General features: G+C 39.0%; 1 protein-coding gene across 6 annotated transcripts in view; it reads left to right on the forward strand.

Annotated features, from left to right (window-relative positions):
- The window catches only part of LOC109485731 (histone demethylase UTY-like), a 94251-nt gene that overhangs the window by 58290 nt on the left and 11098 nt on the right, over positions 1 to 24863 (forward strand). For 5 of the 6 annotated variants that reach the window (XM_019789397.1, XM_019789396.1, XM_019789395.1 and 2 more), the window contains 7 exons: positions 13268 to 13322; positions 17254 to 17288; positions 17878 to 17968; positions 22730 to 22859; positions 23315 to 23413; positions 23773 to 23945; positions 24267 to 24351. In XM_019789397.1, the coding sequence (XP_019644956.1) occupies positions 13268 to 13322; positions 17254 to 17288; positions 17878 to 17968; positions 22730 to 22859; positions 23315 to 23413; positions 23773 to 23945; positions 24267 to 24351 (668 nt within the window). Of the gene's footprint in view, positions 1 to 4833; positions 4917 to 13267; positions 13323 to 17253; positions 17289 to 17877; positions 17969 to 22729; positions 22860 to 23314; positions 23414 to 23772; positions 23946 to 24266; positions 24352 to 24863 lie in introns of those variants that run through there. The other variant, XM_019789401.1, reaches the window with a different exon arrangement.

Raw genomic sequence — 24863 nt, forward strand, 5'->3', positions numbered from 1 at the left:
CCCCCCCCCCGCAATAGAACTGGGTCATACACATTCATAGTTGATAAAACTTTGATTCTGACAAGTCTTCCTCAAAGCCCATCTTAAATTCCAAGGTCACCATACTTCTTTGAAACTTTGGAGTTCAAGCATCTCAGAGGTCACAGCTTAGCTAGCTGCCCCCCTCCCGCCCGCAGTAGAACTTGGTCCAACACATTCCAGGTTGGTGAAACTTTGATTTCAAGTCTTTCTCAAGACACAGCTCAGAGTTCAAGGTCACCAGACTCTAACTGGAACCACAGACATTTCAGACAGAGGTCAGACCTTAGGTGCCCCCCTCCCGCAGTTTTCCTGGGTTCTGGACACTTCTACAGGTATATTCCGTGACTGAGCTACTGTGATTCAAAGTCGTTCTGTCGCTCCAAGGACACTTCGAGTCAAGATAAAGCCAAAGAGTTCAGGCAAAGGTCAAAGCTTAGATGACCCCCTCCCGCAGTTTTGCTGGGTCTGAAAGTCAAGTCCGCGACTGTACTTCAAAGTCTTTCTGCAACTCCAAGGACACTTGAGTTAGGATGAGCCAAAGAGTTCATAAGGTCTTTTGCCCACCTCCCCACTCCTGTACTACTAGTGCTATGTCCTGAATGCTTCTGTACTTCTATGATAGAAGGATATCTTATTAGAAATTTTATGTATTTTGCATCAAACCTTCTACAATGACTCTCTTCAATGTAAAGATGATAGGAAGTAACCTCTTGAAAGTATATACTTTTGTACTTTTACGTCAATGAAGGTTAGACATCCAGGTAATAAGATATGGCAAAAAGCAGTTACTCAACCAACTGGATATGATTTTGATTTCCAAAATCATATCCAGTTGCTTGAGTAACTGCTTTTTGGTGCTTTGTACTCTTATACTAGTCGGACTTCTTCCTAGCCCTCTGTTTTCTTTTGGGCTTGTTGCTTGGTCTATAAGATGAAATTTTCCAGAACCAAGAAAGTAAGTCCATGTAGCCAAAAGACCAGGTCAAACCCTAATGGTTGACCTACTTCAGCCTGTCTAAATATTTAACCTGGTGACCCTATGACCTTGTTGGAGGATGATGGGTAAACCCTCTGTCCACCATCCTCAGCTTGAGAGCTGAAATTAGGCCACACCAATTTAACTTGTTGGTTCTAGAATTTGATGGAATAAAAACTGAAAAATCTGAGAGAAAAGTCTTGGTTTGCAGAGTTTCATATAGATTCTGTATAGGTTCAAGTTTCAAGTTCAAGAGTCAAAACTTTAGAACACAAAAAAGTTATCTCTCTTAGAGCTTTGACCAGTCACTCTGGTCTTCTTCAGTAGACTGACCCAGTGAGGCTTGTCACGTGTATAGATTCAACTTTTCCTCCTGACCCTCAGTTTTCGCTATGTTCTCTTTCTTTGTTCAAAATATCCGAGAACCAAATACACTAAATGAATTTTTTTGGCTCAAAGGTTGATCCGTCTACTGTAACTAATTTTCCCCAGACAACAAATTCTTAAAAACAAAAGCTTGTGTTCTCCCTGATCAAGATGTACAGTAGACATCTAAAATTTGTAGGTACAACAAGTTTTTACCTTTATAGAAAGTTTATTGCAAGTTCTTACCCGTAGGCCAATTGCAAGTACAATAAAAGATGGACATCAGGGTGGATAACAATATAATATGCAACTACTCTTAACTTATTTGGTTTGACTTCTTAACTGAGACAGTGGAAGATGAATTATTCCCACTTTTTCAATTTTTTTACAAAAACATCACTGATTAAAGAATATTGTACTAACTGTGATTAGTGATGCATACCGGTTCACTGGACTTGGATCTGGACTTGTAAGAATGTTTAGGTTCAAGTCCAAAAAAACCTAAAAGTCAAGAACCGAGTCCGGACTTATTACCATAAAAGATCATTTCACATACCCCTTTTCTTTCTAAACCACCTTTAACCCTCTGTAGATTGCAAAATCTTTGCTGCAAAATGGAGAAAACATGTCATCGGGCATCGTCAAGTACCGGCCTCCATGTTATGTGGCCAAAGTTTCACCCAGACAACATTGCAAGGTTGCCAACATGCAATTTTGTATATGCCATGGGTTTAGGTCCGGACTTACGAGTCCAGAACCGAACCTAAACCTCTGGACTTGAATCTGGACCTGAACCTAAAATTGGGTTTAGGTATGCATCACTAACTGTGATATACACGTAACGGATCTATATCTTTAACGATATTTGTAAGGAGTTTTGAAACAAAAGCGTGCATTCTGTTCGAAAATCTTGTTTTGGTTGAACCGTCCCAAAGCCGCTAGCTTGTTGGTGCATTATGGGTTCTGACAGCAGAGGTCAGAGGTCGTGTGGTGATCTGACTTGTGTGTAAATAGAGGGATGACCTCTATAGTATCACAAGGTCACACTTGTGCAGAACAGATGGCAGAACTGAGTCTGAAGGAATGTTCTGTTGGCAGGTTTTAGGTCGTACCTTTTCATTCATACCTTTTTGGGGGGGTAAAAAAGCTGGAACATTTTCTAGGGTTGAAAATATACATGCACATGCATATTGGATATATGTACCTGATTTTTTAACTAAAAGTCTACCAGTGCTTGTACTTTGATCTAAACATCTATGTTGGGTAACATGGATAAAGACACTATTGTACAGCAATATGCAGCATATTCCTGTTATTTTGAAGTGTTATGAAAGATAATGAAACCTTTGTCGTATCACTTGTTTAAGATTGAGAATTGCCTTGTTTAAAATATTGCATTAGAAATTCATATCCAAGCTCTGAAAGGTAATAATTTTTATAGTTAGAAGAGAAATAACTGTGTTTTGGAAGGATGGTAAATTGTTAGGTTTAGAAGATTGTGATCACCTGTTACTTGGGCAAAATCGGACAGCACTAGCCAATTACTGTAAATGCATTTATGTTCGCGAGGACTAAATTTCGCGCAACGGAGCAAATAGAGAGTTCGCGAGGGATTTTAGTTCGCTATACAGCAGAACCAAATACAAAAGGGAATGCCGACTTCCGCCCCCCCCCCCCTTTCATGGGTTTACCCGGCCCCGGAAATCGCCCATATTTGATAATAATAAAGTCCCAATATTTTTCTTTTGTCACACAAAATCGCCGGCTATGGAATCTTTTAGCAAAACGCTACTTAGTACAGAGTAACAGTGATTTGGTTGCAGTTAAAAATTCATACCGAACTGATGGCTCGTGCTGAGAATCACACGGGATCTGTATCGTACCGAAGGACCAGGCATCGAATGGTTAGATTTTTACTCGGATATTCAAAGATGAACTCGTAAAATACATTTTCAAAAGCAGGAAAATCTTGTTTCCCGGCATTTATCTCTTGAAATACGGCGCTGATTTGACACAAAAATTAGTTTCATGCCCCGCTATTGGCTTTCTCAGCTAGCTGCATAAATTTTGACGGTATGCAAATCTTGCGTCACGTGTCCGCATTTCGCATCTCTGATTGGTTGTGCGTCAGTCGGAGCAGCTCGCCGCGGTAACATACAAGCGGGCCGACGCGATGTAAACAAATTTTCTTTGTTTTAATATGAGCGCTAAAACGCTTTTTCCACAACTACACATCGATCTTCTAGTGAAGGAATGCATAGTTCCAAGAATCTTTCGGGAAAATGTATATTTCTATGGGGATTTTTGGTGTTTTCGGCGTGATTTTGCAAACCGGAAGTATACGGACCTCGGCGTGCCTCGGCGTGGGTTCGTCGTACCCACGCTAAATTTTTAGCATTTTTACCCTCCGTTTTACCAACCAAAACAAAATACAACTCCCGCTAAGGAGAACCCAGTAACATTTTAGATCCCAGCAATTATGTTTTTGATCAAAATATTTGTGGATGTGCCTGCATTTTAGCAGTATTCCTGTCGCAAGCGGCCCCGCGACGTGCACGCTAAGATTTCTTGTACGCAGTTGACATGGCCTGACACTGGATTCGGTGTCTCATAAAATAATTTTTATCAGTATAAATAATTCTGATACTCAACAATAGCGCAGAAATATTCTATTTCTTGAAGAACTGGACAGGTCTACTGTTATTTGTGTCTATTTCTGCTGAGACAATACGGATAGTTAGGCTCTATGGGTAGTAGTAACGTAACGTTACATGGAAACCTGGAAGACGGGAGTGTAGCGATACGGTAAACAGTTCGCGAGGGACATGACTTCACGAAGCAAGGCTCTTCGCGAAAACAGCGAAGTTAAATCCCTGACGAACAAAAATGCATTTACAGTAATATGTTCCAGCACTACCAGCAATCATTTGTTCTTGCTGATGCTGCACCTTCATTACAAGGAATATTAAATCAATACAAGCAGGCAGTCCTGTGTGTGTGTTTTAATTAAACATGTGCATATTAACAAACCCAATGAACTTTTATCGAGAACAGTAAGGGTGACCCAAATGTGCTTGGCTAGAAAACGCAAGTTGTTTCGTAACCAAATTGCCCTGAAAAAAAAAGAATAAATTCTCACCTCATTTGAAGGTTACCATTTCACCATCCCCTCAAACCAACCCCACCCTGCCTCCCCCCGCATAAATTACCAGGTGGACTCTCCCTGCCCTTCCACACACACAGTAGTCTCCGAACTGATGTCCCCTGGGATATCTACTGAATAATCTACCCAGAACAACCCAGCTGAGGGAGAGAGAAGGGCTTGTTCATCCAGCCATTTTGCTGGGCTTGTGCAGGCAGCTCCAATGACCCACTAGGCAGCTGAAACCGCCCGGGCTTCGAGCCCACAACCCTTGGTGCTATCCCCCACTCAACAGTGTTGCAACTCCAGCTACCTCAGAGGACGTGAATTTATTTTAGGAGGGCGGTGCGCTTGCTGTTGCCTTTTGTGAGGAGCGTTTGGTGTGTGCTGTGCTGTGCAGTGCAGCTGTTGGTATGTATGTATTCAGTACAAGGCACTGTGCATGTACAGGGCCTGTCCATAGGGGAGGGTGTGTTACTGTGTAGTCCTTTTTTACAACACCTCTTTGTCTAATACCCAGCGGTAGTGCTCCTGCTACCCTCAGCTCTTTCTTGTCCTAGATTTTTATAAAACACAATGCAGTCCTTCGAGGCATTCTAACCTGCAGAGTTTGTGTGTATTTGCAGAAGGGATGCGATCACTCGAACGCCGGCCGTTTTTTTTTCGGTCGGTTACAAAAGGGGAGACATGTCTGCCGCATGCCGGCAGCAATTGCATGTAATTAGGTTGGGGGGTGTTGTAAAACGCAGGCACAGACACAAGGGCTATATTCATGGCACGGTCGGCTCATCCTCTCTCCGGTTCAAAAATGCTGCAGGGAAAATGCATGAGGGTCTTTGTTGGTGTGTGTCCCGTCCTTTGATTGAATAGGATCTGTGTAGGCTGTCTTTGCTTGTGATATTTGTAGGGCATATAGGGTTGTCGGTTGTTTTCTTTTACTATATTGTAGTTGTGTGTGGTAGTAGTATAACATGAAAATTGCATCTCTCTGGATAGTGCAATGGATTGATACATTTTGGTGTGTCTATCTACCAGCTTGATTTAGGAATTCTACTGGCTTTTAAGGCTGATTTCTTGTGATACTTGTCAGTATTATAAGCTAGGTTTTACGGAGCGTAGTTGTAGATGAAGTAGAAAATATGAAGAAACCTGGCTTTTTTAATATGTGTAGCCTCCGTAGCAGGCTTATAGAACTGGGGGTTTGGTGGTCTTCAGCTGTTTTCTGATTATCCCAGTTCCTAAAAACGGGGGTAATTCAACCAGGCCGGCTATGTTGTCTATTTTCAATCAGAAAATAGCACATAAAAGCTCTAAAAAGCTCCCGAAGACCCCCAAAACCCCCAGTTTTTGGCATGCTGTGGAGACTAGCTTGCGTGTGATGATAGTTGTCTGAACCTCCAGTGTGGCCTGACGGCTTTTTGCATAACACAAAAATGCGTCTAACGTAGGTGGCAGTTTTCACACCTTTACACAGATGTTCACAGGGGCAATCAGGATGTGGTTCTGATTAGAGCCTGTCTTACCTAAGCTGAAACAGATATGATTTTATCATGAAAGTTCATCTGTGTTGGTAGTAATCATAGTAAGACATTGAACTTTATTCCAACATGCAGTTTACAGAGAGATCAAATTTTCAGCAACCACTGTCGCCTTCATCAGGATAATTAGGCTATGATTTTAGTGTGGTTTTGGTTGTTCAGATATTGTGAAACACGAATTCAGATACTGAATTGTACACAGGTTACACTTGACTTTGGGGATGTTGGTTTTATTAGGCCTTGTCTTGATGATACTTTATAAGCTCAGAAACAGTCGATCCAAAGCCACGGTTTCAGTTTGGTTTTGGTTGTCTGACTATAGTATCGTGAAACACATATACAGAAGTTGTTTCATGCACAGGTTGCACTTGTCTTCAAAGATATGGTTTTGATTAGGCCTTGTCTTAGCTGAGCTGAAACAGTAAATCCTAACTCAGGTGTTTATTGTGGTTTTGGTTATTCGACTATCATGAAACAGAAATTTAGATACTCGGTTATGTATATGTTATATACTTGTCTATAGTTTAAGGATGTGGTTTGATTTGGCCTTGTCTTAACAAAGCTGAAATAGTGGATCATAGGTACGTCGATGAAGGTTAGACATCCAGGTAATACGATACCTCAAAAACCAGTTACTCAAGCAAATCCAGATATCCAAAATCATATCCAGTTGTTTTTTGGCAGATCATTAGGTCCATTTTTATCGTGGTTTTGATTGTTGTGAAACACAAATTCCGATACTTGTCCCTGTGCAGATTACACTTGTCTTCAAGCTCATGCATTATCACTGAAAATAGATAGTGGATGCTGTCTGAAACATCAAAATTTATCCAGTTTCTTGATTTTATTTTGTATTAGTGACTATTTCGTACAAATCCACAGGTTGTGTAGTTTCGGTGTGAACTGGTCTAAAACAGCCCCACGTAGCGACAACGTGTCAAATCACAACCGTGTGATATGAAAAGCCACAATGTGTCGACTCTGATAACTTCCACCAAGGGAGGATTTTGTGGAAGTGAAATTTTGGAAATGCCTGAGACGTGAACAGAATTTCCTGGTCTTTCATCTGATTTTTCAGGTGACCCAGACATTTTGCTCTATGTTCTCGCCTCCAGGCCTAGGCCTACGTTTTCTGGGTTAGCCATCAAAGGATATTATATTAGATTCAAAATCAATAAATGGCATTGGTTTTTAGTGTCAGTCATATGCAATCAAACATTACGTGGTTACGTGTAATGTATACACTGTTACTCGTAGTAGTTAGACATGATAGTTTTTCTTGTCAATTGAAACATCATATTTAAAAAAAAACCTAGCTGCATATTTAAAATGTATTCCAAAATGAAGAAGAGAAATATGAATATTGATAAGTTGTTAAATCTTACTCTGTATCTAAAGTGTGTGGTGTGTTGGCTGGTGTGTTATGACAAAGGGCGATTGTACAAGCTACACAGATACAGAATTTAGTAAAATGTAGGACTTGAAACACTGTCCCACTGATGTTAACCCTTGTCCTGATGGCATTTCTGGCACAATATTTTTCAATATTTTCATGTCTTAATTAGATCATAGCCCCCCAATTTTTTTTGCCATGTAGTGGCATAGTTACTTCCGCATTCGTCGCGTTTTGCTGCGGTGTGATGCGTTGCACGAGAAATACCCCCAAATCGTACCTATACAGGGTGCTATATAGATGGTACTGTATTTGCAGAACAACAATTGTTGTGCTCCGCAGGACAAGGGTTTTTAAAGGTGACATTTTAAGTCCAACATTTCCCAGAAGTCGCTGGCATTCTGTCCGACACGGATGTCTTGTTTTGGAAATAAATCCCAGACTTTCAAACCTTTGTTATTCTGTTTGTGATGGTCTCAGTTTCTGTAGATTTTTGGTTGTCAGATTTTTAATATATTATGCTGACCTAGAAAAACGACAAGAAAACATTCTTGGAGAGAAGCCTGCACCATTTCAATAAATTAATATGGACAGATTCAAATTTTCCTCCTAGCGAATTCTGTTTTCATTTAGACTGCTTGCTGTGTATTTAATTCATAACCAAAAATATAGATTGATCTAGGCATATTATGTTCTATTTTCTGTATATAGGGTTTAATATTGGATGTGTATTGGTTACTACTTGTTCCTTGTATCCCATTAGTAAGGTAGACTGAACTTTGACAAACCTGCTTTGGTTGTTCCTTTGTTTCTTTTACTTGCTAATTCGTCAAAGCTGGGGCCCACTGAGACTTAACGAAGACCATTCTTAGTTAATGAGCTCATTTGCATATAATTAGTGCTTCTGTGTCAAGAGGACAATGGGGTGGGTCAAAGGTCATTTGGGGTAATTTGCAACTTGTGTTGAATTTTTTGCATGATCTCATTTGCTTTGGGCAATTAGGCTTCTTCAATACAATAACTTGTATCCCAGCTTTAATTGTTTGAGTTTTTGATACTTCATACTTTATTTGAGTTTTCTATACATATGTGTTTAAATAACAATAGAAGCTCTTGAAACATCGAATATCCTCAAATTGTAAATTTCATTCACTCATTCATTCAATTTGGCTAAGGTCAAAAGCATGCACATATTTCAAGTACAAATTTATCCTCTTCTCATTCTTTTTCTTCTCAATAACCTTGAAACAATTATTTGATCTCATTTGGCCTAAGAAACCCCAGCTAAAGCCCTTCCCACTTGTGCCCTATCAGCCCATAATGATCCCTTAAAAACAAGTGACCTTCCGACCTTCGGCATAGAACAAACATGGCCGCCGCTCCAAGAACTAAAGATCCAGCGTATTATGGGTTGTCTGGGGGCAGAGGTCAGGCCTTGAACCAGGATCGTCCATGTGGCTCCCTTGTTGTGATTTATCCAATAACAAAGCTGCAACGTTTCAACAACCCAGTCAAAATTCTGTATCATCAGTTGAAACATGCCTAAAACTTTGAAAAGAAATACAACAGTTCCGAAATGTAGGTTGGTTCTAAAACTTATTAAAAGTAGGAAAATTAGTATTTTGATACGTAATGTAGGTTGGCCTCTACCGGTGCGGCAAAATGTCTCCCAGCAGACAAACTCCCCTGGCATGCTATCTCTCTCTATTTGGCCAATTTCTATTCTTTCCAGCCGCCTCCCGAAGCCTGGTAGAGGCTAAGTGTAGGTGGTTATTTCAAGCCCTAAATTATTGACTGTCCAAACTACTTGTAACTGTAGAGTAGTGCAGTAAACCAGTAATGATTTGGTCTTTACAGTTTACGGCTTAAGTCATTGCAAGCAACAAAAGAGTCACACAAATTGTGTTCTTAGAATGATCTCTGCTTGTAGTTACATAAGCATAAGCTTTCTATTGCAATTCTGTTTCTACTGAAATTCCTATTTCTATTTCTGATATAACGTTACATGGTCGTCAACACGTTACGTTAACACTGTCGTCACAATCGGTTTTGACGTCTGAATTTCACTGTCTGTTACACAACAATCTCTGCATCTGTGTCACAAGCAGAGGTGGTTACGATGGTTGAACGTTTTCTAACACCCCTGGCAAAGTACTGTGGTCTTTGTAGGCCTACATGTGATCACTTGTACTATGGTTACAGTTCTTGCTTTCAAGCACTTCTGTCAAAATCTGCGCTGGTTGCAACATGTGCGTAACGTTTTATTTTACGAACAGCCCTGGTAAAGTACTGTGGTCTTTGACGGCTTACATTAGATCACATGTACTATGGTCACAATTCTTGTTTTCAAACACTTCTGTCGAAATCTCCGCTTGTCGTAACCTGTGCGTAAGGTTTTTTTTTTTTTACGAAGAGTCCTGGCAAAGTACTGTGGTCTTTGACGGCCTACATTAGATCACATGTACTATGGTTTCAGTTCTTGCTTTCATACACTTCTGTCGAAATCTACGCTGGTTGTATCATGTGCGTAAGGTTTTTTTTTTTTTTTTTTTTACGAAGAGTCCTGGTAAAGTACTGTTGTCTTTGACGGCTTACATTTGATCACATGTACTATGGTTACAGTTCTTGCTGTCAAACACTTCTGTCGAAATCTACGCTGGTTGCAACATGTGCGTAACGTTTCTTGACGAAGTACTCAATCGTTGACGAACTATTCAGCCTCTGACAGCGTACCGATGATCGCATTTACATCATCGTTTCAGCACTTAACTCTCGTAGCCACGCGTCAAGAAGCTTTCTCTACTTTCTATGACTCTCTCTTTGCCAACTCATCAGAGCTGCTTCAGCTTTCGATAGCTCAGAACCACGTCCAAGCGCTTAAGTAGGAGTTGGTGCCTGTGTTTGCGCTGGCAGCTAACAAACCATGATTGGAAGCCTAGCTCTTCCTTCAGGGCTCGAAATTCATTTTTGGGAACAAGTGCACCCAACCTGAAATATTATTAGGTGCACAAAATTTTTTTTGGGTGCACGTATGAAACAAAACCTAATTGCAGGTCTTACTGCTCCTTCTGAGCTTGAATCTAAAATGAGAGCTAAATTCAAAACCTTAAATATTACTACAACAAAGATTTTATTATTTTTCTGACACTTAGAGACCAAGAATATCCGGTATACTATTATATACTTACTTACTTATTATATACTAATGTTAGAAATTCCTACAAAAATATTTGTGTGCACCAGTGCACCCACAGAAAATAATTAGGTACTGTACAACTCTAAATTTGGGTACACTAAGATGTAAATGCACCCAGTATTTCCAGCCCTGTCCTTAGAAAGCCCCTCGCACATGTATATTGAAGAGCCATTTAAGGCTACCCACTTCAGCTCCCAAAAACCACGGGTTGAACCGGGTTAAGTGAAAGTAGTGAGGACTTATATAAGCACTCCTGACTGTAACCATGGTAACCGTGTGTCACCGCCTCCACGTCCAATCAGATCGCTCCTTTCCCGTCGTCTGAAAATCTGTCTGCCAGATCCTCCTAATCGTGGGAAGTGGTGAGTATTTATAGACTCAGAGTTTCTCACTGGGAAGGAAGCCAACTCTCCGTGGGCAGAGATGTTAGTTCTATCTGCTTGTGACGTCAGCTTGGTGCGTATGTTGATCAACAGACTCACCAGACAGTCCTTAAACATGCGTAAAACCCTTATATGGTAGCTAGACTGTGTAGGGAAGGTGTATATATGCTGAAATCACGCTGGAAACCAGGACTCAGTTCCTGGGTTCGCTTCCGTGTGCGAGAGAGTGAGAGAGCTGCGTTTTCCGTGCCTCCAGGCAGAAAAAAGGAAGATTGTTCTTCAATTTATCAGCAAAGGCTTGTTTGAAAGCGCTCTGTTGTTTTTAAATCAGCTTCTTGGAGAATCGCCTATTCTAGTATAAGATGGGGAACACAGAACAAGAGGTATATAACTGTGTGGTGTATGTGTAGTGTTGTGGTTGTGAGAAATAGAGAGACTGATCTCCAATTTTTCAGCAAAGGCTTGTTTGAAAGCACTTGGTTGTTTTTAAATCAGCTTCTTGGAGAATCTTCTATATTAGTGAAAAGATGGGGAACACAGAACAAGAGGTATATAACTGTGTGGTGTATGTGTAGTGTTGTGGTTGTGAGAAAGAGACTGATCCTCAACTTTTCAGCAAAGGCTTGTTTGAAAGCGCTCTGTTGTGTTTAAATCAGGAGAAGCTTGTGGGAGTTCATCTATACTACAACTCTGTGGTATATGTATAGTGTTGTGGTTGTGGATAAGTTCATTGTAAGTGACACCAATTTGTGTCTATAGTGAAGCTATCTTTGGCCAGTGTACCTACGTTAAGTTTTGTTTGAAGCTATCAAAATAAGTGGTCTGTACAGTATTTTTTTGATAGCAAATAAGTAATTACTTTGGGGTCAGTTTATGCTTATAAACCTGCATATCTTCTCTGATCTATCAGTCACTGACGAAAGCTAGTGCTAGCTGAAACGTCTTACTGTTTCCAAAATCATATCCAGTTGCTTGAGTAACTGATTTTTGGCGTACATGTATAAAGTTATACTTGCGACTGCCCATTTTTATTTGTTGGCTGGTATAGCTTAGTTTATGTTCACAAGTTTTTCCATGTTAAACTGAATGTTTATCTTTCCAATTTGTTGGCACCCCTGTCCACATGACTTATGGATTGTCCCCCTCCACATTCCCCTGCCACCATCATTAGTGGCTTGTCCCCTGACAGAACAAATTCTCCTGCCCTCCCCTTGTCACACTTGTGACAAATGGCATCAGGGCAGGCAGCCCGAAAGGGAAAGTGGTGTGACAAAATGAAAGTATGGAGACAAGCTGGGCGCTAATACTGCCAAGGTCAAGGTCGGGTCGAAGGTCAGGGTCCAGGTGCAGGCCGGGATGTAATTTAGGGATTTTCTAATTAGGAGGTTGAAGGGGGAAGGATTTGGTTGGCAGACACTGGAGAAAGCTGAGTTTGCAAGACTCGAGCACAAAGAAGTGCAACAAATCCACTTCTGAAGTCAGCTTTTTCTGAACTACAGGAATTTCTAACATTTCTGCAGCCTTTGTGGGGCTGTATGAGGGGGTCCCGACAACACTCTGCTCTAAATTTTGAGAGCTGGCTACGTGTTACGCTGAATTCAGGAAACCTCTCGATTACGATTTACAATAAATTCCAAGTTACTACAAGGCATTACGTAGAATTAAATTGGCGAATACGCTATACGCAAAATATGCTAATTACGCTCTGCGTTGAATTAGAGCAGTCTGTCTATGCTCTATGCTCTAGAATTAAAATGGCCTATTACGCTGTAGGGAATCCTTTCCAAGAAGCAGCCATGAAAATATAAACCCCAATTACATACCAGTAAAACACCAAACTGGCGTAACGCGCCACTCTAAAACTTTAAAACTATAAGCTTACCATATGACATGGAATCTGATTTCTTGTGCACACACAACTTGTGTAACATTATAAATCTCCCATGTTTTAAAATCTACCAAACTGATACAACTACATTGTATTGGCGGAAATTTTACAGCTATGTTACATTTTTTGAAGGATACACAATGTAAACACTACTGTGAAGTCTTAACATTATGATCTGTGTGCCCATGTACCATACATTCATGGGTATATTATTCGGATAAATTTTAAAGTCATTTCTCTTTTCTTGAAGAATATACAATGTAAGCACTAGTTCTGACAGTTCAGTCAAACATGTAAGATCTGTGTATGCCTGTACACTACACATGTGTTATACATATTTATGGTATTTCTGTTTATTTTTCAGCATTTCCAGCTCGCCCTGATTGACAGTAACCCCTGCACCCTGTCCAAGCTTGAAGGTGGGTCTCATTTTTCTCTTGTATTCCATCTCATTTTCTTAGAACTTCTTCCAAAGGAAATAAGTAGTTTTGGGGCAAATATTATACCATAATAGGCTATTAGACTTTGCCGTGTTATTTCACAGCATTGTTATATCTTTATGACCAAAAGGACTAAACGTTCTTGCCAACACTGAGTAAATTGGGACTTACCCAAATTTTTTATTGTTATATCTGTTAAACTCCTCACTTGTCATACATGTATCTGGGTGCAAAAAAAAATCTTTTTTATTTATTCTTTAGTTTAAAAAGGATAGCAGAGAACTTGTTCATTCCTGGCATATTATTATAATTTTTGACTTGCTAGAATTCATATGATAACCAATATAACCCTGTGTTGCACTACTATATATAGGAAATAATCATACATACTCAATATGAAATAAAGATACACAAAGAAATGGGTATGAATTAAACAAACACACAGAAATCCAATAAAAAAGGAGATTCTGTTCCTTGCATATAATTTATTATTGACTTGCTAGAATTCATATGGTATCCAATATAATCTTGTGTTCAACTATAAGAAAATAATACGTACCCAACATGAAATCAAGAAAGTCACACAAAGAAATGTGATGAATTAAACAAACACACAGAAATCCAATAAGAATTCCTCTTCAGTTTCCCTTATTAAGATTAACGACTTTATTTCCAGTAAGGCCCTGGAGCCATGAATTATGTTTTCCCTTGACGGTTTCTCTGTAGCAATATTCTTTCAAAATATTCATGGCATAACAAGGCTGGAAATACTGGTGAACCTTAGTGCACCCAAAATTGGAGCTGTGCACCCAATTCTTTTTCCGTGCACCCAAATGTTTTTTGTAGGTTTACGTATATGTCAAGATGTTAAATTTAGAGTGCTGGTATTCAGCATATTCTTAACATCTAAGTGTCAGAAATAGTAAAATCATTCTTGTAGTACTTTTCTTTAGAAACAAAACATAGTTAGTTTTCGCTGACATTCTACTCGGTGCACCCACAGAAAATTTTGTGCACCCAATTATTTAGGTTGGGTGCACCAGTGCACCTGTTCCCCAAAATGAATTTCAAGCCCTGTTTCAGAATATTCATGTGAACATAATGCAAACAGGGAGGTGGAGAACTTTGATTAAATCATTTCAGCATTTCAAATGCTGTCCTTGAAATAATCCGTGATGCTTTTCTTCATTCCAAAATGATGAGAATCATAAATTTTAATGCCTACAATTCCAAGTCTGTTTTCAATATGCAAGCTGTAATTTGTTTAAATATTGATCAATGATGGGAACCTTTAAAAATGTATATTTGAGTCTCATTTAATTTGCCCCGAAGACAGTCCTATATATGAGGATGGCACCTTGATGTTGATAAAACTGCAATGAATAAAAATCTTAGGATTCAGATCTATAAATACAATTTTCCTACCCTTTAAAAGTATTCTTATTCTTGTAAAATATGCCCTCACAAGAAAGCTTAGACTAGTGTTTGAGAAACGAACTTAAATTGCAGTTATGTTTGTAAGGTCTTATATAAGATTGCTCACAAGACCTTGGCTTCCAGATTCAAGTCCTGCGTCTGAATTTCTTGCACGTACTGAAGAAAGGAATTCTAAGAAATATGTCTGAAGGTCACAAAAGTCTACCTCTTTAAGATATATACACATGACCCTTCAGCACCTTACCTTACATAAGACTTCTTTCCAAATATAAGAAGGCTTTTCTTGTGCAAGACTCAGCTCACAAGACAGTGATTTTCAAATTCAAAGACATCACCAAAAATTCATTGCAATATGGAAAGAAGGAATTCTTAGAAACATTTCTGAAGGTCACATAAGTTCTTCCCTTTTAAGATACACAGTCCTGACCCTGACATAAGAGTGCTTTCCAAGTACTGTAAGAAGGCTTTCCTTGCCTAAGATTTAAACTAAGTTCTCACAAGAAAGTGATTTCCAGACTCAAAAATTCATTGCACATACTGAAGGAAGGAATTCTTAGAAATAATTCTGAAGGTCCTTACAAAAGTGCTATCCTAGTATAAGACGGCTTTCTTTGCATAAGTGATTTCCAGCTTCAAAAACGGTACCAAAAATATATCGCAGGCACTGAAGGAAGAAACTCTAAAATTCTAAGAAATATTCCTTCTTAAGGTCGTAAAATGCTCCCCCTTTAAGATACAAAATCACGACCTCCTGAGAGTGCTTTTCAAGTATAAGAAGGCTCTCCTTGCCAGTAAGATTTAGAGTGCTCACAAGGTGTTCATCCCAGAAATGAGGACAGTGAACAGGGGTGACCCCGGTTCTGTCTGCCTATCTAATGTAGACCTGCGCAGTGGAGTCACATTTAGGCAACCCCTGTTGAGGGCCTGCATGGGGGGGTACTCATTACGAATTACAAAATATTTTAGCCGCCAATTACAAATTATGTTTAAATCTCAGAGCTGATTACGACTTTACGTTTTGCAGCTAATGTACTATTACTAATTACGTTGATTTTTTTTTTTTTTTTTGAGGCAGCCTACGGATTACGAAAAGGGCCTGATTACGCCTTACGAAAAAGGGCATGCAGGCCCCCTGTTCTCCCCTCTGTACACAGTCTATCTGTCTTCCTAACTCTCCAGGCTGTCTGTCCTGGTTACATGTATTACTGGGATATAGGGGAGAGTCACTAACTATCACGGGGAATTTGTAATGCCCCGTTTACTTAGTGGAATACAGGGGAGAGTCACTAACTATTATAGGGGAATCTGTCCTGGTTACATGTACAGTATTACTAGGATACAGGGGAGAGTCACTAACTATCAGAGGGAATCTGCGATGCCCCCTTTAGATGTATTGGAATATAGGGGGAGGATCAGTAACTATTGCAGGGACTCTGTGATGCCCCCTCCTCATGTATTATTGGAATATGGGGGAGAGCCAGTAACCATCAGGGGGAATCTGTGATGCCCTCCTTTCATGTATTATTGGAATATAGGGGATGATCAGTAACTATCAAGGGGATGCTATCTTGCCACCTTTACATGAATCACTGGAATAAAGGGGAAAGTCAGTAGCTATCATGGGGGAATCTGTGAGAATCGGTGCAGCATTGGAATAAGCAATCAGTTTGTGAAATTTGGTATGGGGATACCTTGGACACATGTCCAAAGAATGTCATTCTCGATTTTGACATACACCACTTTAAAGTTATGTAAAATAGGGCTTTTTGGCTATTTCCGGCATTGGAAGGTTCCATTGCTGCATGGGGGTGTAGACTATTGGCAGCCATCGTAGGATAGATCCATTTTCGGTATGGGGGATGTGGTGAAGCCATCTGCTGCATTTGCTCTCAAGCAAATGTCGGCCTTTCTAGTTAATTATTCTTTCCCTGAAAAATTGCTTCTAACGATGCTGCCTAATGAAGGCAATGGATTGTTTCTAAGATTGGCATGTACTAGTCAAAACATCTAAATTTGATAATCACTTCTTTGTTGAAAAGTCACCGCAAATAGATCAACTTATTTAAGGCAGCGCTTTGTTTCTAAAATTGGACAAGTGAGACAAAACATGGTCTTTCTTTTATTTCCTCTGCCCACGTAACATGTGTTCACTTCCTTATGTCTGGAAATCGGGACAGACAGGACTTAGTAATACTACATCAAGCAAATCTGATACTGTTTAGGGTGGCAGTCCTTAGGACGGGACGTTAAGCCGTGGTCCACTTTTCACTGTGTTGGTTGAAAAGAGCTAGGGGAATTTCCCCGGTACAATGAACCTGTAAATACTGTACATAGCCTTTGTCTTCTCTGTCACGACCAGTGGGAGATTAGCTCTTCAATGAGCTAAACTGGCTCAAGATCACTTGCACTTTCTGACAGTAGAATTGTTGGTACAATTTTTAGTAACGTGTGTTTCTCTGTTTTTTCTTTACAGTTCGCTTTCACATAGCACATCTATTTGAGATCCAGGTGAGTTGAACGCTTATTTTTTGTGTGCTGTATTATATGTGTAGTTTTGAAATCATTGGCGCTTGTACATATGCCTTAAATCAACTTAGAGCTATCTCAGAGTGAAGTGTGGGCTAAATTATACATACAAGATAGAGCTTTAATGTCAGTGAACGTTAGATATCCAGGTAATAAGATGCGCCACTGATGAAAGGTAGTGGATACTACCTGAAATGTCTGACCGTTTCCAAAATCATATCCAGTTGCTTAAGAGCTATTTTTTGGCAAAAGTAAGAAAAATTAAGCTTTAGTTGTGTTAACTTGTGACCATGCAGATTGCACATATGGGAAGAAATTGAAAAAGATCTAGTTTGGAATTCCCTCCCTGACAAGTGTTTCCCACCAACCTACAATCTACAGGCTTTCAAATCAAACGTTCACCACCATCTCTTGACATAGCCATGTTTCTCTCATATTTCTAGGTCAATGCAGAGAGGTGGTTGTATAGGCCTTGCATTGAACTACTCCATTAAAAAAAATTGATTTTGAAAGGAAAAATACAGGTGTCTTACCTTGTACTTACCTTACTTTCCCTTTCCGTTCCTTGCAGCACAAGCTGAAGCAGGCTAAGGAGGCATACGAGCAGATTCTGGTGGAAAACCCGTCGGCTTCTGTCAAGGCGAACACCCTCAGACAGCTAGGTCAGTATGCAACAATTCGCTACAAAATCTGTAACAAAGATTGTTGATAATGTGTTAGAATTGTAACAAATGTTTTACATTATTTCCCTACAGCTTGGTTAGTACACTTCTTGGTGTAAAGAATATGTTACACTCTTACAGAATTTTTGGTGAAGGTCATTGATTTTGTATTGCAAATACAAATTCTTTTACAGCAGAAGATTTTAAATTTTTCCTACAAAAGCTAGGTGAATGCCCTTGCTTAAAAGAAGTTGTAATTGAGTAATTTTGCATTGCAAAAAAAATTGTTCTGCATAAAAGAGTTCAAACTTGTTCCCATCAGTATGACAGTATACTTCTTGCTGTAAAGAAATTGCTACCAAATTTTTCAGTAATAATCATTGGTTTTGTGTAGCAAGTACAACTTTTTATACACCTCAGGTTTTCAGTGTTTTCACAAAATGTTATGAAGTGGGGGTAATGTACCATGCTGATTATTCATCCATTGTGCCAGTTCCCTTTGACCCAGTGTTGGGCTGTATAGAAGACAGCTGAGTTCTATAGAACAAGTGTTAGGTTCTTTGGAATACGTGTTGAGTTCTATAGAATACATGTTGTTAGGTTCTATAGAAGACCTGTTGGGGTTCTATAGAATTGGTGTTAGGTTCTATAGAATACTTATTAGGTTCTATAGAATATAGGTGTTGGGTTCTATAGAATACATGTTGTTAGGTTGTATAGAAAAGGTGTCGAAACAGTGTAGGGGTTCTTTGATGCGGTGTAGGCTTTACGTCAGGAGTGTTGGGACGTGATTGAGCCGGGGTTAGCGCAAGTTGGCCGGACACGCGGGGTCACCCGGAGGTCAGACTCCAGGACCCCGAGTCACAGCTGATGAGGCTGCGGATGTGAGATGAATAATTCAGCATCATTGTGGTCATTCTCTTTACAGAAGCAGGGTTCTCACCGGGATTTTTTCATAGCATAGTGGTCAGGTTTCAAGTTTTCAAGTTTTTAAGTTTTATAAATAAAATCAGCCTTGCAGCCATATCACAAATCAACCAAGCTGAATAACACTGATTTTTACAATTTTGTACACAGTAGATACAAATAAACATTAACATTACAATACATATACAGACACGTATGAAATTTTGACCCTCTGAAATGCTATTTAACTGCATTTTGAGTGGCTAAATTTGATGGTAGACTTTTAAGCTTAATTTGATGGAATCACTTTCCATATATCTGTCAAATTTAAAGATGGGCAAAATTTATGTCTGTCGAAAGCAGCAAAATTTCATCAAATGACAGAATGGCATACACTGTCCAGAAAACTGCTTTATACGAACCAAGTCTTTCCAATCAAAAATTTGACAAATGCGTCATCCCAGAGCAGTAATGTACTGTCCCCAGGTAGAATGATAATAGCAGTAATGATCAGCCCCCTGCTTTGATGTGTAATTTGATCTCCGTCAGGGGAAATCGGGTCATGCTGAAGCCTGATTGGTCGGCTTTGATGTCTAAAACGGTTTGAAATGTCCTAAAATGATGGTTTATTCCCCAGGCAATATGCTTTTATACCAGTGCTTTTGTATACCCACCTTTTGATTTATATAAATTGTCAGTACAACAAATTAATTTCATATTTCTAATGGGGAAAGTACATTACTGCTCTTGGATGAAGCATATATGATTTTTTTTACTGCAATAAAATGATGAATGCACAGAAAGATTCTTAGTTAAATTTTGGTGATATTTATGCCAAAAAGCAGTTACCCAGGCAACTGGATATGATTTGGTAAACGGTCAGACGTTTCAGGTAGCATCCACTACCTTACGTCAGTGACACTAAGAGACCAGAGGAGATAATAAGTGACATTTCATTTGGTAGTAGATTCTGCCCCTCTGTCCCTTGTTTTTATTCTCTGACAGCTTAAGTTATTTTTTCTGTCCAAAAATACCTATATTTACACCAGCTGCTGTAAGAGCTAGTGTACTTTTAGGTATCTTTTAGGTATTTTTGGACAGGAAAAATAATTAAAGGTGCACTAGTATCAACAAAACTATGGTGGTGTTTTTGTGACAACTGTCATTGTCAGTGGTCTCTAATCTCATAGTCTTTTAAAAGATAATGTTTTGATAGAATTCAGATTGGCATTTGACATTTTCCTACTTTACCTCCAAAAAAAAACTCCATATTCCAGCTGTTATGTGTGCCCATTTTTTTTTAAAACAAAGCCTTTCACAACCTATAACAGTATTACTATTATGTATAGTATTACAATTTTGTCGGCTGTCCTTGATGCCATTGTCTTTTCAAAATGTATAACTGTCTGATGGCATTTCTATTGACATTCAATGGTCCTACTCCCAGAAAAAATACTCTGTATCTACCAACTGTTACCTTAATATTTCAACAAAGAACTTCATACACAATATGATGCAATTTTTCTGAAAACTTCAATCATCAATTGGCCTTGAATTCATAGTTTTTGTGTTCTTATAATCATCACATAGTCAAAAAACAATCTGTATGTACCAACTGTTACATTTTTCAACAAAGACACACACACAATGATGCTATTTTTCTAACAACTTCAATCAACAGTTTGCCTTGAATTCATAGTTTTTGTGTTCATAGTGAAAAAACAATCTGTATGTACCAACTGTTACCTTAAAATTTCAACAAAGACCTTCATACACAATATGATTCTAATTTTTCTGACAACTAAAATCACATATTGACCCTGACCTCATAGTTTTTTTGTTCATATAATTGTTTGATGGAATTCTTTTGACGTAGAGTCTTCCAGTCCAGTGATCAGAAATGATACTCTAACAGGTGACAAACTTTGTATCTACCAACTGTTTCCTTTTTTCAACAAAGACTTTCATACGCACAATGATGCTATTTTTCTTACAACTTCAATCATATAACTCTGACCTCATAGTTTTTTTGTTCATATAATTGTTTGATGGAATTCTTTTGACGTAGAGTCTTCCAGTCCAGTGATCAGAAATGATACTCTAACAGGTGACAAACTTTATATATACCAACTGTTACATTTTTCAACAAAGACTTTCAAACACAATAATGCAATTTTTCTTGACAACCTCAATCATCAATTGTTACTCTAGTTTGTTCATGAAGTCATAGTTTTTGTAATTGTGATCATATAATTGTTTGATGGAATTCTTTTGAGGTAGAGTCTTCCACACCAGTGATCAGAAATGAGACTCTAACAGGCGACAAACTTTTATCTACCAACTGTTGCCTTTTTCAACAAAGACACACACACAATGATGCTATTTTTCTGACAACTTCAATCATATATTGGCCTTGACTTCATAGTTTTTATGTTCATTTACATATAATTGTTTGAAGGAATTCTTTTGACGTAGAGTCTTCCACACCAGTGATCAAAAATGACACTCTAACAGGTGACAAACTTTATATCTACCAACTGTTACATTTTTTCAACAAAGACTTTCATACACAATATGATGCTATTTTTCTGACAACTTCAATCATATATTGACCCTGACCTCATAGTTTTTTTGTTCATATAATTGTTTGATGGAATTCTTTTGACGTAGAGTCTTCCACACCAGTGATCAGAAATGAAACTGTAACAGGTGACAAACATAAACACACCTGGACACTTATGATATATGAACAGATGGTCGGCGTATGTTCGGGTGTGAACCCCTCAGGGCAGAAATGTTAAGTCATTTGTAAAAACAAGTAAGAAACCTTAAATCCCACACAAAGATTCATCTTCTTGCTATGTACTTGAAAGAAATGCCAACCAAAGCTATGGTATAAGTTTCCAAGTCCCGGTATCTGAATAAAAGAGAACTTGCTACAATATTAATTGGTGTTGCATGTCAAGAAAAACCTTCAAATTATATGATTAATGTCTTTCCCAGTATTGAATATAACCTCTTGTCTGTAGATTTGAGAAGGGTTGCCCTTTTACCAGTTGTTAAATTAAAGAAAAATTACTTCTTGATTTTGATACACTTGCCGGTGTCACATGTACCACTAGTATACCAAGCAAGCCAAAGTTTTTTTTGTTTTTCTGAAGTCTAATGCGTCATGTCTAGATCAGAAAGAAGCTGTCATTGACTAATTGCATGATGAATGTACTTAATGACATGTTAAGCCAGTGGAAAATTGAATATGACAGCTGACATACAAACAGTCAGGGGTTTCAGAGCTGGTTACATAGAACTGTGTTCTTCTGGTGTGAAAGTGTCTTTTCCATGTTTCTCAGAAGACCATATTACTTGTACTGTCAACTGTGTTTTGTCAAACTCTGTGGTTAGTTGTTGTTTAACATGGAACTCTTTGAACCTTGGTCAATCCCACTAGAAGGCCTTTCCCTTAATTCTTGTACCTTAGGCCAAATGTATCATTGTTGGTGACATTTGCAACAAGTTGTGACTTTTCATTTTGAATGTAGCAATGATCTATTTGATACTTCGTTTTTGCTGTTGCAGTTTTATACTTAAGGGTCTACCACTAGTTACTAGTATTAGTTTTTAAGACAGGGCTGCTCCAAAGTTGTTGTTGACACTAATGTTTGTTTGTTTGTTTGTTTAGGCTGGTTTCTCAGTCACTGACGAAAGCTAGTGGATGCTACCTGAAATATCTGACTGTTTCTAAAATCATATCCAGTTGCTTGAGCAACTGCTTTTTGGTGTATCTTATTACCTGGATGTCTAAACTTCATCGACGACACTAATGTTTGTTGTTTGTTTGTTTGTTTGTTTATTCAGGCTGGATGCACCACATCGCTGGTGACAGTTTTGGAGACAAGGCCAGTCGCGAGGCACAGGCCATCCAGTGCCTGCAGAAATCCATCGAGGCCGACCCTGACAACGGACAGTCCTGGTACTTCCTAGGAAGGTACGACACCCCTGTTTACCCAATGGATCAGTCCTGTAGCCTACTAGAAACTGTTACCAGTTGGAAGATACCATTATTGCTACAGGGGTTGATATCATTTAGTTTTCATAACGATTCTGGCACTGAATACAAAGTTTCCAGCTTGGATGTACTGGTGTACAATGCCTCCTTGCAGGATTCACCGGTACTGCAGGATTGTAATCATAACATTGAGGTGTGTTTGATGGCATTAAGCCTGTGCAGGTTATCTCAATAGTATGATTGTAACTCCAGCATGGTGGACAGTGTTTGCAAGTTCTGCTACCTTGCACATTATTACATTACTGCATATCTTACAGTGCATGATTTGTCATGTGCTTTTCCAGTGTTGAGGAGATACACATTTCCTATCATGCCACCTTGCAGTTTATTGCCATACTACAGATTTCATCACATTATGTTTTGTTGTTTTTTAGGTGCTTTTCCAGTGTGGGGAAGGTGCATGATGCTTTTCTCTCGTACCGTCACTCAATCGACAAGACGGAGGCAAGCGCTGACACCTGGTGCTCCATTGGGTAAGGAAAGCTTCTTATGTATATCTAAAGACATAAGGTTAGGTCCTTAAGCATTCATCTATAGAGTCCTAAGATGGCAAGGCATAAAATTTAAGTGAATAGAAAAGTAAGTGCATGGTAGCTGTAAGATTAGCTAGTGTAAGAAAGAAATGTTCGAAGCAATAGCTGCATTTTGGAGTTTCTTTACAGTCAATGCTAGCTTTACTTTTAAAAAAATATTTAGAGGGTTTCATTAGCATCAAAGTTATCTTAGTTGTTTTTCTTCTGCCTCAATATGCACTGTAATTTGCACTTTCTGACACCTGTACATCAAAAACGTTTTTCCAGTTGAAGTAAACTCACTTTCTCCTATCCCCCAGCGTTCTGTACCAGCAACAGAACCAGCCAATGGATGCACTGCAGGCGTACATCTGTGCGGTACAGCTAGACCGCTCACACACGGCAGCCTGGACGGACCTGGGCATCCTGTATGAGGCATGTCAGCAGCCCAGGGACGCCCTGACCTGCTACATCCACGCAGCAAACAGTAAAAGTAAGGAACTGCCACTTTTGATGTAGCAAAGAATTGCTACAGTTTGTCGTAAATGGAAGGAATAAAAAGTGTAGCTCAGTTGGTTGTAAAAGTAGGGAATGGCTACATGTGATGTAGCAATGAGTCGCCACAGTTGTTGGCTCTGACTTTGGTATAAAGTGTAGCAATAAAAGTTTACATTAAACAGAAAATGTTGTCTTTCATGTGCTACATTTTTGTAGCTGTTTGTTGTATATATGTTGTATCAAGAAAGAGCAACAGTTGTAGCAGTTCATGTAATTGTAACAAACCCTGACTGTGATGCGTGCCTTTCCCCCCCAGATTCGCCCAGTCCCCAGCTAACCGACCGGGTGAAGGCCCTACAGGCCCAGCTTAGCAACATGCCTCCTCCTCACATGCAGAACAAGTAAGTTCTTCTCTTGTAGTAAACCCTACCTTGTACTGTTACTTTTTCTCTAGAGTCTCAAGATTGTATTCTTCTAAAGTCTTAACATTATATTCTTGCCAAATGAATGGAAAAGTGGAAAAGGTTTACTAAAATATAGCAGTATTAGATGATAAATTTAGGTGAAAACAATGTTGAAATTAAGGGAATGATGCTAGTTTTGCTGTTTCAACTTTTCTGAAAGAGTAGAGTTTATTTATTGTCAGTATCTTGTTTCATTTCTGTTGTCAGGGTAGACACTTTGTAACAAAGAAACAGTACTTTGTGTGGCCATTACAATAGATAAAAACTGCAACAAAGTATAGCAAGGTGAATTGCAACGTCTATATCTTCTTTGTTGTTTCTTTCCTCCAGACAAGCACAACATTTACATGGTAGATAGCTCTTGTGCTGACTTGAGTTTGAGCCCCCTAACTGCTTGCCCTGGAACTGCAGGGGCGTTTGTTGAAAAATATTTCAAGGAGGATATATCG

The sequence above is a fragment of the Branchiostoma belcheri genome, unplaced genomic scaffold, assembly GCF_001625305.1.
Source record: "Branchiostoma belcheri isolate BF01 breed outbred unplaced genomic scaffold, Haploidv18h27 scaffold78, whole genome shotgun sequence".
In the NCBI taxonomy this organism is placed as follows: Eukaryota; Metazoa; Chordata; class Leptocardii; order Amphioxiformes; family Branchiostomatidae; genus Branchiostoma; species Branchiostoma belcheri.